Consider the following 17341-nt stretch of genomic DNA (forward strand, 5'->3'; position numbering starts at 1 on the left):
TTCTTCCAACTGAATCTGCTGCTGATACCACAGGATTAATGGCCTCAACCATCTTTTGCATCAACTATGCAAAAGAAAGTCTTGCCTTTTTGCTACTTGTTTGTCTGGATGCCCTCTACTGCAGTCAAGGCAAGATTCAGACAGCTTTCTCCAGGCTGAGTTGATGCAGATGAACATTTACTATAAGGCAAAGCTAGTTTGTCCATGGTTGGTTTGGTGAATCTCACTAGAAATTCAAATCCAATAAATAAACTGGGTATAGGCCATCGAACTTTTCTCAAAACTAATAGTTTTAAACCAAAGCTTTTCTTTTTTTTTTTTTTTTTTTTTGAGACGGAGTCTTGCTCTGTCGCCCAGGCTGGAGTGCAGTGGCCGGATCTCAGCTCACTGCAAGCTCCGCCTCCCGGGTTCATGCCATTCTCCTGCCTCAGCCTCCGGAGTACCTGGGACTACAGGGCCCGTCACCTCGCCCGGCTAGTTTTTTTTTTTGTATTTTTTTAGTAGAGACAGGGTTTCACCGGATTAGCCAGGATGCTCTCGATCTCCTGACCTCGTGATCCGCCCGTCTCGGCCTCCTAAAGTGCTGGGATTACAGGCTTGAGCCACCGCGCCTGGCCTAAACCAAAGCTTTTAATTGTAATGCAAAAAAAAAGCACAATTTCCTTTATAAATTCAATATGAAGGCATTAAAAACGCATACCAAAAACTAACCTCATTTTGGTTTAAGATTTTCCGGTATTCTGTGCTCCGTGCAAGAATGGTGACTCGAATTTTTCCATCCTGTAATCAAAATGAAATAGTAAAATAACACTGTATATGCCTGGGTAGATGAATGAACATCTGAACCTAAAATGTGATTTTCACCAAGAGATGAAACTCAACCAGGATACATTAATAGAACTATTCTTTTTTAGCCTGATTCCTTCACCACTCTCAGAGAATAAAAACGTGTCCACTTCAACCACCGAAGGCAAAAACCAGTTCATTACATTATCTGTTTGGTTGGGTGGGTGAATTTTTTGGCAGGGGTTGTGTAAGTTAAATGAATATTTGTGGAGGTGAGGGAGATATAGCCAATGAAGGGGGAAAGGAGGGCACGAGGAAGCACATTCTTGCAATATCCCTTAGTTTCTCTTTTACAGGTTTTTGACATCTGGTTTCAGATGACTCCAGGTCAGAAAATGTTTTTGGGTTTTGTTTTGGGACAGCATCTTGCTCTGTCACCCAGGCAGAAGTGCAGTGGCATGGTCTTGGCTCCCTGCAGCCTCTGCCTCCTGGGTTCAAGCAATTCTCGTGCCCCAGTCTCCTGAGAAGCTGGGACTACAGGCACGTGCCACCACGTCCAGCTAATTTTTGTATTTTTTGCAGAGATGGGGTTTTGCCATGTTGGCCAGGCTGGTCTTGAAATCCTGGACTCAAGTGATCCACCTGCCTTGGCCTCCCCAGAAAATGTTAACACGAAAACATGGTCTCCTGATTATTTCTGTTTCTGAAAAGGTGGTATCAACTTTTATTAGGGAAGAAAACTCAAGCCCATCTCAGAATCCATTACCTTGGGTCCTTCTTGTGTGATGTTTAGTCTGTGTAGCACATGCTGGGAAAATGCCCTGAATAGTCCAGTATTTTGACAGCCAGATATCTAAAATAAAAACACTGGTTGATATTACAATGAATACTTCTGTATTATAATTTAAAATACTGTCAAGTTATGTATAAATGTTATAATGTCTGTAAATATGAATGCTAATGGTAGACAGCATGCTTACCAGAGGAGTATTATAGAACAGCCCATACCTCATGCGGGGGAGTAATGAAAAAACAGCTTCTTTAAAACATACCTAAGAACAAAGATACATTAAAAGATAAGAGGATGTAATTTGCACCCTTCACACCAAAATAGCATGTATAATTTTGAAAAACTGATTTCAATTAATCTCCATTTTGCATTAAGATTGTTTGAATAGCACGCTATTTCATTCAAAGAGAACAGAATTCATATTTTTGGAAAGATTATAGAAAAAAGTTTTCAAAGGCTGCATGATTAACAACACTGAGGATTCTAATTATAATAAAAGAAATTCAGAATTCAGAAATCAGTGGTAATGGCTAATAGGAACTCATAATAAATGTTTATTTTATGAGTGAGTCATCTGCACTCAAGAGATATTCACAAACATTTCAGGAAAATTTCCAGTACCCTTTTGGAATCATAAGTTTTCAAATGTATAATGTCATAATCAGTAAATGCATTCCATGTGTCGGAGAATAGGTCACCATATCCGTAAGAACTCTGAAAGTAGAAACAAAACAAGGTTTTAGGGCAATGAAAGGATACAACATGACTTTTCAAAGATGCAACAAAATACCTGAATTTGCTTGTGTTAAAAACTAACAATCCTACACAAAATCCGTATAAGCAAAATGGATCTTCATCTTGGGCCAGAGCAAATGCCTAATTTCATGAAATATCATCAGAAATAATTATCACAATTATACTCTTAGCCATTAACAGTGTTTCATTTTTCTACCTAAACTTCTTTTATTCTCACGTCTTTGAAGTTGTAGTTCAGGGTTTTTTCCTGTGAACATCTTATCCAAATTATAGATGCACACCACACACACATATGCCACCGTTTGTACACACTCTGTTATGCTCAGTGTGCAAAAACCATCAGGGTGAATGAAAAATACTTTAGAAAAAAATTTCAGAGCAAGAAAATGGGTTCAAAGTTTTAACATTGGCTGGGTGCAGTGGCTCACAGCTGTAATCCCAGCACTTTGGGAGGCTGAGGCAGGCAGATCACCTGAGGTCAGGAGTTCAAGACCAGCCTGACCAATATGATGAAACCCTGTCTCGACTAAAAATACAAAAATTAGCTGGGCTTGGTGGCATGTGCCTGTAATCCCAGCTACTCGGGAGGCTGAGACAGAAGAATCACTTGAACCCGGGAGGCAGGGGTTGCAGTGAGCCGAGATCATGCCATTGCACTCCAGCCTGAGCAACAAGAATGAAACTCAGTCTCAAAAAAAGAAAAAAAGAAAGTTTTAACATTAAAAATAAAGGCTGGTCACAGTGGCTCATGCCTGTAATTCCAGCACTTTGGGAGGCAAAGGTGGGAGGATCACTTGAGCCTTGAAGTTTAAGGCTGCAGTGAGCTATGATCATGCCATATACTCCAGCTTGGGCAACAGAGCAAGACCTTGTCTCTAATAAAATAAAATAAAAATATATAATATATGTAATTCTATGAAATATTCCCCCACCCATTGACTAGTGAATAAAAAGTGGTAATTTCCGATTAATATTAATGGTGTCAATAACAACTTTATATAATAATAATAGCATCCTACACACTTCCTGTGTTCCAGGCACTGTTTTGGGCACTTGACATTATTAATGTACATTAAGCCACCCACAAGCCTAATGAGTAGATAATATCATTTTCCCTATTTTGCAGATGAGGAAACTGAGACACAATTTTAAGTCATTTGCCTATACTGCAAAGCAGCTGAGTTATAGAGCTGGGATTCAACCTAGCCTTTGCTGCCAGCTCCATCTGACAGTTGCCTCTCAGTGGGAATTAGTTCTTTCTAGTATAATCACATGGTTTTTTGGTTTTTTGTTTTGCTTTGTTTTTGTTTTGAGATGGAGTCTCACCCTGTCGCCCAGGCTAGAGTGCAATGTCATGATCTGGGCTCACTGCAACCTCTGCCTCCCAAGTTCAAGCAATTCTCCTGCCCCAGCCTCCCGAGTAGCTGGGATTACAGGCGCACGCCACCACATCCAGCTAATTTTTGTATTTTTTGATAGAGACAGGGTTTCACCATATTGGCCAGGCTGGTCTCAAACTCCTGAGCTCAAGTGATCTGCCCACCTCGGCCTCCTAAAGTGCTGGAATTAAAGAAACCACACCCAGCCTCATTTCTCTTTTGAAAAGTAGTTAATTACGAGCTCCATTAGCTAAGAAGAAGATCAATTAATTTTTAAATGGTTTCACTTAGATTGAAAAATTCAGCCAACAGAAATCAGAAATATGCATTGTAGCATTACATTCAAGCTCATATATAGACATTATGTTCATGTCTTTTTATCTTTATAGCATTTTCTCAGATTTTGAAAATTTTATGTTGCACATACTGCAGTTATTTCAAAGTTACTGAGATCTGTTAGACGTGAAAATTAAAAAAAAAAAAAAAAGGCTTCTTTCCATGTTCCTCCAATGCCATTCTAATAAAGGCCCTTCTCAACACCATCTAAAATGAAATGTCCCTGTTCTGGCTCAATAATAAATAAAGGGCAATTAAAAGAAGTGATTCTGGATGGTTTCCTGAGATAAAATACTCCAGATAAAATAAGATATGTTTGAAAGGAAATTTTAATAATAAAATACTATAATCCTGACCGATCCTTCCTCAGGGAAGTCATACATTATTTAATAAGAACCACTTCCAGAAGCTTCTTTTCCATGTTTCCCAAGTCCAAATTATCTACCATGAGGGAAGGAGGGGCTTCTTCCTACACTCATGTTGAAGAATATTTGGATAGTCTTCAAGATGACACAAAATTTCCTTTAGTGTGTCTCAAATTTAAACATGCACATAATCTATGACTTAGAAATTCCACTTACAGGAATCTGTCCTACAGAAATGCTAGGACGAGGATGTGAAGATATAGGTATATTGAAAGGATGTATGTGTTTACAGTAACATTTCAGTAAATATCAAAGAACTGGAAACAAAACCAAATGTGATGGGGGGGCGGTGGGGTGGGAAATGAATACATGCACTGATGCATGCATCCAACTTCCAAAACATCCATTAAACAGAATACCACATAACACCTAAAGCAAGGATAGCCCTAAAGGTACTGACTTAAAAAGACATTCCAGAGATAATACTAAGGTGGCAATATGAGACAGAGAGTGTATTTTCCACAAGAATATAAACATATTGGCCAGGCATGGTGACTCATGGCTGTAATCCCAGTGCTTTGGGAGGCTGAGGTGGGAGGATCACTTGAGGCCAGGAGTTCAAGACTGTATTAGTCAGTTTTCACGCTGCTGATAAAGACATACCTGAGACTGGGAAGAAAAAAAGTTTAATTGGACTTACAGTTCCACATGGCTGGGGAGGCCTCAGAACCATGGCGGGAGGTGAAAGACACTTCTTACATGGCAGCAGCAAGAGAAAATGAGGAAGAAGCAAAAGCGGAAAACCCTGATAAACCCATCAGATCTCATGAGACTTATTCACTATCACGAGAACAGCATGGGAAAGACTAGCCCTCATGATTCAATTACCTCCCCCCGGGTCCCTCCCATAACATGTGGGAATTCTGGGAGATACAATTCAAGCTGAGATTTGGTGGGGACATAGCCAAATCATATCATTCTGCCCCAGGCCCCTCTAAATCTCATGTCCTTACATTTCAAAACAAGCCATGCCTTCCCAACAGTCCCCCAAAGTCTTAACTCATTTCAGCATTAACCCAAAAGTCCAGAGTCCAAAGTCTCATCTGAGACAAGGCAAGTCCCTTCTACCTATGAGTCTGTAAAACCAAAAGAAGGCTAGTTACTTCCTAGATATGATGAGGGTATAGGTATTGGGTAAACATAGCCGTTCCAAATGGGAGAAATTGGCCAAAACAAAAGGGTTACAGGGCCCATGCAAGTCCGAAATCCAGCATGGCAGTCAAACTTTAAAACTCCAAAATGATCTCCTTTGACTCCAGCTCTCACATCCAGGTTACGCTGAAGCATGAGGTGGGTTCCCACAGTCTTGGGCAGCTCTGCCCCTGTGGTTTTGCAGGGTATAGCCTCCATTCCAGCTGCTTTCACGGGCTGGCATTGAGTATCTGCAGCTTTTCCAGGTGCACAGTTCAAGCTGTCAGTGGATCTACCATTCTGGGGTCTGGAGAATGGTGGCCCTCTTCTCACAGCTCCACTAGGCAGCACCCCACTAAGGACTCTGTGTGGAGGCTCCAACCCCACATTTCCCTTCCACACTGCCTTAGCAGAGGTTCTCCATGAGGGCCCCACCCCTGCAGCAAACTTCTGCCTGGGCATCTAGGTATTTCCATACATCTTCTGAAATCTAGGTGGAGGTTCCCAAACCTCAATTCTTGACTTCTGTGCACCACAGGCTCAACACCACATGAAAGCTGCCAAGGCTTGGGGCTTCCACCCTCTGAAGCCACAGCCCAAGCTGTACATTGGCCCCTTTCAGTCATGGCTGGAGCGGCTAGGACACAGGGCACCAAGTCTCTAGGCTGCACACAGCATGGGGACCCTAGGCCCAGCCCACGAAACCACTTTTTCCTCCTAGGCCTCCAGACCTGTGATGGGAGCAGCTGCCATGAAGGTTTCTGACGTGGCTTGAAGACATTTTCCCCACGGTGTTGGGAATTAACATTAGGCTCCTTGCTATTTATGCAAATTTCTGCAGCCGACTTGAAATTCTCCCCAGAAAACAGGTTTTTATTTTCTATTGCACAGTCAGGCTGCAAATTTTCTGAACTTTTATGCTCCGTTTCCCTTTTGAAACTGAGTGTCTTTAACAGCACCCAAATCACCTTTTGAATAGTTGTCTGCTTAGAAATTTCTTCTGCCAAATACCCTAAATCATCTCTCTCAAGTTTAAAGTTCCACAAATCTCTAGGGCAGGGGCAAAATACTGCCACTCTCTTTGCTAAAACATAACAAGAGTCACCTTTGCTCCAGTTCCCAACAGGTTCCTCATCTCCATCTGAGACCAACTCAGCCTGGATTTTATTGTCCATTTCACTATCAGCATTTTGGACAAAGCTATTCAACAAGTCTCCAGGATGTTGCAAACTTTCCCACATTTTCCCGTCTTCTTCTGGGCCCTTCAAACTGTTCCAATTGCTGCCTGTTACCCAGTTCCAAAGTCACCTCCACATTTTCGGGTATCTTTTCAGCAACACCCCACTCTACTGGTACCAGTTTACTGCATTTGTCCGTTTTCAGTCTGCTGATAAAGATATACCCAAGACTGGGAAGAAAAAGAGGTTTAATTGGACTTACAGTTCCACATGGCTGGGGAGGCCTCAGAATCATGGTGGGAGGTAAAAGGCACTTCTTACATGGTGGCGGCAAGGGAAAATGAGGAAGAAGCAAAAGCGGAAAACCCTGATAAACCCATCAGATCTCATGAGACTTATTCACTATCACAGGAATAGCACCAGAAAGACCAGCCCTCATGATTCAATTACCTCCCCCGGGTCCCTCCCACAACATGTGGGAATTCTGGGAGATACAATTCAAGCTGAGATTTGGTGGGGACACAGCCAAACTATATCAAGGACCAATCTGGGTACCATAACAAGATCTCATCTCTACAGAAAATAAATTAAAAAATTAGCCAGATGTCAAATCAGAAGACAGTAATATATATTATATATACACACACCCATGTATATATGTTATGACAATATATATATTGTCATAACATATATATAACATATTTATGGAAAAGAACAGCCAGGGATGGTGGCATGCACGTATAGTCCTAGTTACTTGGGAGTCTGAGGCAGGAAGATCACCTGAGCCCAGGAGAGCAAGGCTGCAGTGAGCTAGGATCATATTCCTGGACTTTAGCCTGGTGACATATTTGCACTTATTAAAATAAAGAGAGTCCTGCAAGGGACTCACATACAACTGCAGTTACCCTTGGGGGAACAGGGAATTGGAGAGGAAGAAGGAGACTTCTTAAAAAACTTTGCATACTTCTGTGTTGTTTGAATTCATTATAAACAGGTATTACTTTCATAATTAAAAAAGTAATCACGGCTGGACATGGTGGCTCACATCTGTAATCCCAGCCCTTTGGGAGGCCGAGGCAGGCAGATCACCTACGGTCAGGAGTTCAAAACCAGCCTGGTCAACATAGTGAAACCCTATCTCTACTGAAAATATAAAAATTAGCCAGGCATGGTGGCACACACTGTAATCCCAGCTACTAGGGAGGCTGAGGCAGGAGAATCACTTGAACCTGGGAGGCGAAGGTTGCAGTGAGCCAAGATTGCAACACTGCACTTCAACCTGGGTGACAAGGCAAGACTCTGTCTCAAAAACAAAAAAAAAGTAATCATAAAGCTATACTACTTCTCAGCACAAGCAAATGTGGAAAGCCTACAGTAATTTCTCCTTTTATTCATTCTGCTTGATAAGAGCAACCCTGCTGTGCCCAGAGAGGCAACTGAAGATGGGTCCCTTTATGCATGTTTGCAGGTTGGTGGCCTTGCCCATCCCACTGAGGATGCCACATGCTGAAGGAAGTAAACTGCAGAGCTTTTCAAGGAGGAGAGGGAAGGCCCCATAGGCTTCCTTGTGGGGACAGTTTGGAAAATATCACCAAGATGTGAACTGCAGTAACAGCTACCTCCCTGCTCTTCCCTGGGCAAACTGCTCGTCCAAAACCATCAGGACTCTGGCAACACTATCCACTGTGAAGGATTCATGTCATAGTCAGCCTGCAGGTCACAGTGCTGCTTAATTTAAGGCCTTACCAACAAAAGGGAAACAGCAGCCACACAAACCCTTACTTAGTGCCATCCCCATCCAACCTACCATCTTCTCTGGGCCTGATTTCTGGAGCAATCTGGCAGAGCTGCCTGTCCTGAGAACCTGGCTTAGTAAATGGCAAAGACTTCTTTGACCAAGAATGCAGGTTTAAAATGGATGCACAGGGAGTGGTAAAGGAGGGGGGGTAACACCGAGCAGCCACCCTACTGGGCTACCCCCATCCTGCCTATCTGTGCCAGAGCGGAGGTCAGACTGCCCTCATGTCTCATGCTCAGCAGACTGAATAACCTGGAGTCTTCATGGTGGCCGTGCATCCTACTCCAGTAGCCACAGAGAAGGGGAGGGTTGTAGAAGCTGGCTCACTATAACAGTCCATTTGAGGAAGATGTGGAAAAGCATGCAACAGGTACAAGGAAGCTTCTGGAAGGCATCTGATAAATTTCTGTCAACTTAGTTTGGCAACTTAGGTACAGTCCTCTTCAGAGGACTTTAAGAAGACGACACAGCACTGTGGTGTCCAAGCACAGGTCCGGGGTCAGGCTGCCTGGATGGAAACCTTGGTTCTGCCCTCACTGACTGCATTATCTTACAACACTCACCTGCTGCTCAGGCCTCGGCCTCTTGTCTGTAAAATAAGCTAATGAAAACTCAAGTCCGTGGGGGGTCATGAGCAGGAAATGAAGTAACATAATTTATGTTAATTACAAAATTTAAAAATAATTTTGTTTAAAAAGGGCAAAACAACCATGAATTAATAATTTAGGGCTTGTAATGGCTGCTGAGTGTGGCCTGACTTCACTGATACAAAAAGAAGAAAAGAAAGGGACTGTTGTTCCCTTTGCTCACAAAACATTTCCAAGAAATGAAACTGTGGTGGCAGCAAAACTGAAATACAAAAGGGAAACGTAAATGTATATAGATGGAAAATAAAAGAAAGTATTAACATACCAAGAATTATAGTCTCATCAGACTTCAAAATCTAACTCAAAGTCTAGGGAGCAGTTTTCCTGAAAACCTTTTTACACAGCTCTACTACAAGCCTCTTATCAGTGAAAAAAGGGTCAGCAAAACTATCTCTCCTTCTGCATGAGAATTTGACCTCCTGTTAACTAGCTAACTCAGCTCTCTGGAAATGGCAATGGCTTGTGTCAACCGTGCACCTAGGCAGCATTGCTTCTGATCTAAACAGATAGATGCTTGATGGGTAAATTGCATCTGGACTGGGAAAGCCATGTTCCAGCTTTCCTGAGTACACTGACTCCTGAAACCAGGCATGTCTCTTTCAGGGATCCTGGGGACTTTGCCAATGCAGTTGTGTCAGGAGATGTTGGGCTCTACAGGATATGAGGCTCTTAAGCCAAGGCATCGCCTGTGCCTGCCCCAGGCGAATCTTGTCTCCTTGCACCTGAGCTGTGCTGTGTGAACTGCTAGCACTCCCTCTGGAAGAAACACCTGAGGATGCCCTGCCAGCAAGCTGTGGTTCCCCTGCAATGTCATCCTGAATAGACTCACATCAAGAGCCGAGCATATGAATGTCGTGAGTCAGAATGTTGAGTGGAACCTTATATGACCCCTTGGTAGGTGTTCCAACTTCCCAGTATAGGCAACCTCTCTCATGTACACTACAAACCATTTATTCTCCTTATTGTAATTGTCACAGTTAACATTCAGAGCACAAGTACTGTGTACCAGGCATTGCGACTGTTCATTCACTATATGGTTCATTCTCAAAGTGACACCTAGGTAAGCGTCATTATCTCACTATCTCATTTCAGAGCTGAAGATTCTGGGGCACATCTTGGGGTTTCCTTAGCAGGTGGAGGGGCCAAATATGGGAAGAAGCAGGGAAAAGGCAGGCAAAGAGAGAGAAGGAAAAAAGATTGCACTAAAAACAAATAAATAGCAGTTGTCACTCAATGCATGTATTTATGGGCATGCCTAAGAACTGCCCTATACAGTGAGCTGAAACTCACAGCATAATTCAGCACAAAGGACATAGTAACGGGGAAGCTGCTATTAAGCAAAGGCAGACAGTAAATGCAAAAGGTCAAACAGTAAACAGAGGCAAGCACTTCCAACAAAGGTTATACAGGTTGAGTGAACGACAGCCTTTTTTTTTTGAGACAGAGTCTTGCTCTGTCACTCAGGTTGCAGTGCAGTGGCATGATCTTGGCTCAATGCAACCTCCACCTCCCAGGTTCAAGTGATTCTCCGACCACAGCCTCTTGAGTAGCTGGGACTACATGTGTGTGCCACCACATCTGGCTAATTTTTGTATTTTTAGTAGAAACAAGATTTCACCATGTTGGCCAGGCTAGTCTCGAACTCCTGGCCCCAAGTGATCCACCCACCTCGGCCTCCCAAAGTGCTGTGATTACAGGTGTGAGCCATCACACCCAGCTGAATGGCAGTCTTTCATATGTGTGTCCCAGAGGAACACTGAGCCAAAGTCACTAAATCTCTGGCCTTGGGAGCTCCACCCATCCAGAAAGGGAAAGAAACCTTCCCCACTGCCTCATTCTAAAATTCAAAGAACGAAGGTACACACATACGTACCTATCTGCCTATATGTATATGCACATGTCAACACATATATGTACAGATACATTTGCACCCATCCGCATATGCGCGGGAGTGTATATTGAAAAGTATGTGTCTGAAAATTCTGTTTCACAACATCAGAGTCACACACTAATACAAGGGAAAGACAGTACTGAAGCAGAGAGCACATTCATACTTACAGTGTCCCACATCACGATGTACACGTCAGTACTGAATGAGTTATTAACGTGCTGAGTAAGATAAAGATTGATGAAATCACAGAAGTGATGATACATGTTAACACCTAGTGTTAGAAAATGAAACTACATTAATTAACACCAAAGAGTACATGATCAAGCAAGTTTTATTCTATCCCATCTATTTACGGTTTAAGAGAATTTTAGTTGAAATAAATGGGGGAAAAATAACTGTTTTGTTTTTCCAAACATGAAATGATCTAGATACATAGGTAGTCCTCAATTTACAGCCTGAATCGGTTTCAAAAGTCACTCTAAAATTGGTTATTTAAAATCAGGAATGCATTTCCCCATATATCCCAAGTAACAAGTGATCATTAAGTTTCCAGAAAAAAACAAGGTAGGTCTATTTAACTCAAAACCGAGTTGAACTACAGGGCCAGGAAGACAACTCATTCTTTCTTCTGACTTTATTTATTTTTTTTTAATCAGGGGTAGGGTCTTGCTATGGTGGCATGTGCCACCGTGCCTAGCTTGATCGTTTATTTTTTAAAGTCAATTAAGGGGCCAGGCGCAGTGGCTCACACTTGTAATCATAGCACTTTGGGAGGCTGAGGCAGGCCAATCACTTGAGGTCAGGAGTTCAAGAACAGCCTGGCCAACATGGTGAAATCTCGTCTCTACTAAAAATACAAAAATTAGGCAGGCGTGGTGGTGCCTGCCTGTAATCCCAGCCACTCAGGAGGCTGAGGCAAGAGAATTTGCTTGAACCTGGGAGGCGGAGGTTGCAGTGAACCAAGATCACACCACTGTACTCCAGCCTGAGCGACAGAGTGAGACCGGATCTCCAAAAAAAAAAAAAAAAAAAAGAAAGAAAAAGAAAAAAAAAAAGCAATTAAGCAACATCTGTTCATCATGGAAGTATTGGCAATGATGGCAACTAATATTTTGGTAATTTTCATTCCTGTCTCTTTTTTCCCTATTTAATTATTATATATATCATTCCGGGAAAAACATTAACCAACTATCATATAAAAGAGGTGAATGTCTTGTGTTCTGATTGAAAAAGAAGGAATTCTGGAGTAAGAAGCTGAATTCCAGCATAGCCATGCATGTGCAACATTCTTAGATGAGTTCATCAAGTCCCTAAGCTTTAGCTTCTCTATAGAAATGGGAAATAGTTACCTAAGTGCCAGCTTTATTATGAGAAACCCAAAGATAATACATCTTAAAGTACCCATCCCAGTGCCAGGCACATAGGAAGACCTGAATGAAGACTAGCTGGATCCCACTAGGTCAGATAGAGTGGAGAGGGCTGTGGGTGCCACTATTTGTAAGTTCACATTCCACTCATTAAAAAGAAACAGAACGTGCACCCTCTCCACTTAGGTATGCAGGACCCAATATTCATCCTGGAAATGTACAAATCTAAATGGGATGAAATTCCAAGAACTGACACTTAAGAGCATGCATTTTAAAGGTGGGAAAATGTTAAGTAAAAAAAAAACAGGGAGTCTCAAAAGCAGAAATCATAAAATATTCTGACTTCATTCCCACAGTGAATAATAACATTGTGTGCCAGAAATAACAGTATAAAAATACTCTGTTTTTTTCAGCCTGGTTATCTTAGATGATTGTTTGGAAGGGCTAATTTTTTCATCCAGAAAAAAACCTGGCAAAGAATGTATTTTCAAATTAACAAGAAAAATAAAGTTCTATCAGAATCCATCCTCTTTTCCCAAGTTAGCCATAGAGCACACACAAGCTCTTTCACATAACGTTTAGTGAGTTCCTAACAGTTACTGAGGAATGCAGCAGGCACCAATCAGTGCTTGGGGCTGCAAGAATTTATAAACAGAGAAGAAAACATAAGCTCCATCCTTGAGGAATGTGCCCCCTAAAGAGTCTTGATCTGTAGAATTCTCATTTTCCTAAGGTACAAGTTAACATGAAAAGGAAAACTGAACCAGGCACAGTTACTCACACCTGTAATCCCAGAACTTTGGGAGGCCAAGGCAGGAGGATCACTTAAGCCCAGGAGTTCAAGACCAGCCTGAGCAACCTAGTGAGATCCCGTCTCTAAAAAAATATTTTAAAAATTAGCCAGGCATGGTGGTGCATGCCTGTGGTCCCAGCTACTTGGGAGGCCAAGGTGGGAGGATCACTTGAGCCCAGGAGGTTGAGGCTGCAGTGAGCTGTGATCATGCCACTGTACTCCAGCCTGGGCAATAGAGCAAGACTCTGTCTCTAAAGAAAGAAAAGTAAAATTGGAAGACAGCATAATTTAGAAGAAAAAAAGTAGAGTTATGAATATAGGAAAGAAATGGGACATGTCTACTCTAGCCTATTATTCTCACTTTATATACTTTATTGTATAAGTATCTGCATAAATTTAATAGCTCACACATATTTGCCACTTTTACAGGCAGTTCAGTGTTTTCTTTGCCCCTTTTTAATCTTCATATTTTAAAAACGAGTCAAAACCTGGAACATAGCATTTTTACTTGCTCTTAGTTCAAAAATCTAAACTTGTCTGATTTCTGAATTTAATACTCTGTAATACAAGAATTATGACTTCAGAAGGCAGAGCACATTAAAACTATGATCAATAAATTATAGTAATTCTGAAATATGTGTGACAGAGGCTCTCTATATTTCACTGTAAACCCAACCTCTCATGAATTTTGATATGATCTAGCACAGTATTCCTTGTCTCTCATAATGAGAGAGACAATATAGTACAATCTGTGTTTCTCCTCTCCAGTGTAACTAGTTCACAAAGTTAAAGCTCTACTTGCAAGCTGAGAAAGAGGCTATAAGTATAAATGATAAAATAATTTTAATCTTATTTCAAGAATAAATTACACTGGTAACTTCCAGAAGAATTTTAAGTTCACTTTAGTCATGGAAATTACATAGAAGGTTTGCTAGCACAGGTCATGGACACTTCTTTCCCACCCATACTATACACATGGATTTTAATATTTTTTTAAATTTATTTTTTATTTTTAAGACGGAGTCTTGCTCTGTCGCCAGGCTGGAGTGCAGTGGCGCGATCTTGGCTTACTGCAACCTCCACCTCCTGGGTTCAAGTGTTTCCCCTGCTTCAACCTCCTGAGTGGCTGGGACTACAGGCGCCCACCACCACACCCAGCTAATTTTTTGTATTTTTTTAGTAGAGATGGGGTTTCACCATGTTGGCCAGGATGGTCTTGATATCCTGACCTCATGATCTGCCTGCCTGTGCCTCCCAAAGTGCTGGGATTACAGGCGTGAGCCACCGCGCCCAGTCCGGCTTTTGATTTTAAACATCTTTTAATGAAAGACCATCTAAATCAAGTGATTAGAGAAACGAGATGGGGTAAATTTAGTTACAAAAGCATAAATATGCCTTCATCTCTCATTCTTTGATTTTGGTTAAGTCCTTTGATACAAATGTGAAGGTTTCTTCTAAAATGCCAAACGTGTAAAATAATGGGAAGTTCAAACTAGTTCAACTACTACATCAGAGAAGAAAGCAAAAAAACAAATCTACTGTTTGTCATACTGCCTCCAAAAAATTCATAGAGAATTACTGCATCCAAAAAAAGGAATAACGTCTCATTAACAAATACACAAATAACAGACAAATTAACTTCTCACCTGCATCTAATTTCATGAAATATGTTGGTTTTTCAATGACAATGTCACATTTAGCATCTTCTATAGGTGTGAAGTTGAGCTGAGTATAGCTTTGTAGCTCAGCAAACCTGAAATTATGAATTAGGATATGACTTTAAACTGATTCTCCCAAACTTCCTATTACAACATTGTAACTTAGGATCTGTTCATTAGGCAGATTTTACCTCTAGTTGCTAGAGACACTCCTATGGACACCTGTAACTTCTAAAACTTACATTTATATAGGTTGATATCAATTTTAATGTTAAGACAAAGAACACGCCAGGTGCGATGGCTCACGCCTGTAATCCCAGCACTTTGGAAGGCAGAGGCAGTCCAATCACGAGGTCAGGAAATCAAGACCATCCTGGCCAACATGGTGAAACCCCATCTCTACTAAAAATACAAAAATTAGCTGGGCATAGTGGTGAGAGCCTGTAGTCCCAGCTACTCAGGAGGCTGAAGCAGGAGAATCGCTTGAACACGGGAAGCGGAGCTTGTAGTGAGCCAAGACTGCGCCACTGCACTCCAGCCTGGGCAAGAGAGCAAGACTCCATCTCAAAAAAAAAAAAAAAAAATGACAAGGAACAAAAATTATTTTAAAATTCAGTCTTATGTGCAAGATAGTTAGACTGGGAACTTACCACACAAAGAAGATATTTATATATTGGGTTGTCTAAATAACCTACCAGTAAAAGGAGAAGACTCAAAAGATTTCCCAACGAGGCTCAAAAAGAACAATGAGCCAGAGGAACTCTTGACAGACTTCTTGGATTCTGAGAGACAGCATTCCAAGAATCACCCAGTGCCTCAGAAAGACAGCAGAGACAGCTAAGCGTCCCAGAAGAAAGGAAGTTTATCTCTTGGAAAACATCTTTGGAAGCCACACAGCACAATTTTCTTCCAAACAAAAGAAGACAATCCCAAGCATGAATCATCTGTACCTCTTCCTTAAGATCATACCTCATGTAAAACAAATACCAAATAGATCCTTTTAAAACACAATGCCAACATAGCGTGGTGGTTTCAAACATAGGTCTACAAACTCTTTAAAACCTCTCTCTTCAAGAGGAAGAAGTTAATTCCCTCCCTTTAAGAGTGGGCTGGACTTAGTGACTCACTCCTAACAGGCAGAATACAGCAGAACTGATGGTAGGACACTTCTGGGATTAAGTTATACAAGTACTGTGGCTTCCATCTCAGAGCATGTACTCCCTCAGACCATGTGCTCCTGGGAAAGCCAGGAGCCATGCTGTGAGCAGCAGTAGGGAGAGGCCCATATGATCAACACTGAAGTCCCTGGCCAAGAGGAGACAAGGCTTACAACAACAACCTGAGTGAGTTTAGCAGCAGATTCCCCAGGCCCAGGTTGAGTCTAGAGATGTCTACAGCCCTGGCCAACTCAGCCAAGCTGCTCCCAAACCCTGACCTTCAGAAGTATTGTGAGATAATAAATGTCTGTATTTTAAGCTGCTAAATTTTAGAGTGATTTGTTATACACAATAGGTAATAAATACAAATATACCCTAGGGTACACTTTGGAATAACCTGTCACACAGCAATAAGTAACTAATACAATTAAGCCCTGTGCAACTACCATGTGGAATCAAATATCAAAAAGTATCAGGAATCAAAAAGCCCACTTGATTATAGAAACTACCTCTTGTAAAAGTCTGCTAAGTGACTTGAGAGACTGCATTGCAGACTGCAAAATGCCAGATAAATGTGTGGTAGATTATTATTCTGAATGATCTGCAGCCAGGCAGTGAGGCCTCTTTGAGGAAAAAAAAAGGGTTTGCTCAACATGAATTTTTTTTTTTTGAGACAGGGTCTTGGTCCATCACCCAGGCTGGAGTGCAGTGATACAATCATAGCTCACTGCAGCCTCAACCTCCTGAGCTCAAGCAAACCTCCCAGCTCAGCCTCCCAAGTAGCTAGGATTATAGTGGCGTGCCACCTCACCCAGCTAATTATGTTTTATTTTTTATTTTTTAGAGATGAGTTCTCATCCTGTTGCCCAGGCTGGTCTTGAACTCCTGGCCTCAAGTAATACTTCTGCCTTGGCCTCCCAAAGTGCTGCAATTATAGGCATGAGCTGCCATTCCTGGCCTTGGCATGGACGTTTGACCTTGAAAATTAACATTATGTAAGTAACCTATGTGACTATACAGGAGTAGCAGGAGAGTTTCTTTGGGATGATGGAACGATACTGCATCCTGATTATGGTGGTCCCCACCCCCACCTCCCCCTCCCCCTTCCTCTACCGCTCCCTACCTACACACCCGCACCTACACACATGATAAAATTTTAATGAGTGCAGGTAATTGCTGGTGAAACCTGCACAAGTTAATACTACTGTACCAATGTCAATTTCATTGTTGTGATCATTGTGCCACGGTT

At 41.8% G+C, this 17341-nt stretch overlaps 2 protein-coding genes across 7 annotated transcripts in view; one reads left to right on the top strand and one right to left on the bottom strand.

Annotated features, from left to right (window-relative positions):
- ARL6IP5 (ADP ribosylation factor like GTPase 6 interacting protein 5) overlaps positions 1 to 17341 on the top strand; it is an 808776-nt gene that overhangs the window by 688479 nt on the left and 102956 nt on the right. The gene's annotated exons all lie outside the window — the stretch shown is intronic.
- EOGT (EGF domain specific O-linked N-acetylglucosamine transferase) overlaps positions 1 to 17341 on the bottom strand; it is a 40696-nt gene that overhangs the window by 12616 nt on the left and 10739 nt on the right. For 3 of the 5 annotated variants that reach the window (XM_050781294.1, XM_050781293.1, XM_050781295.1), the window contains 8 exons: positions 14924 to 15030; positions 11285 to 11388; positions 7044 to 7097; positions 5113 to 5166; positions 2198 to 2290; positions 1767 to 1838; positions 1553 to 1639; positions 712 to 780 (listed from right to left, as the gene is read on the bottom strand). In XM_050781294.1, the coding sequence (XP_050637251.1) occupies positions 712 to 780; positions 1553 to 1639; positions 1767 to 1838; positions 2198 to 2290; positions 5113 to 5166; positions 7044 to 7097; positions 11285 to 11388; positions 14924 to 15030 (640 nt within the window). The remainder of the gene's footprint in view (positions 1 to 711; positions 781 to 1552; positions 1640 to 1766; positions 1839 to 2197; positions 2291 to 5112; positions 5167 to 7043; positions 7098 to 11284; positions 11389 to 14923; positions 15031 to 17341) is intronic. The other 2 variants (XM_050781296.1, XM_050781297.1) reach the window with 2 other exon arrangements.

Source organism: Macaca thibetana, chromosome 2, assembly GCF_024542745.1.
Source record: "Macaca thibetana thibetana isolate TM-01 chromosome 2, ASM2454274v1, whole genome shotgun sequence".
NCBI lineage: Eukaryota > Metazoa > Chordata > Mammalia > Primates > Cercopithecidae > Macaca > Macaca thibetana.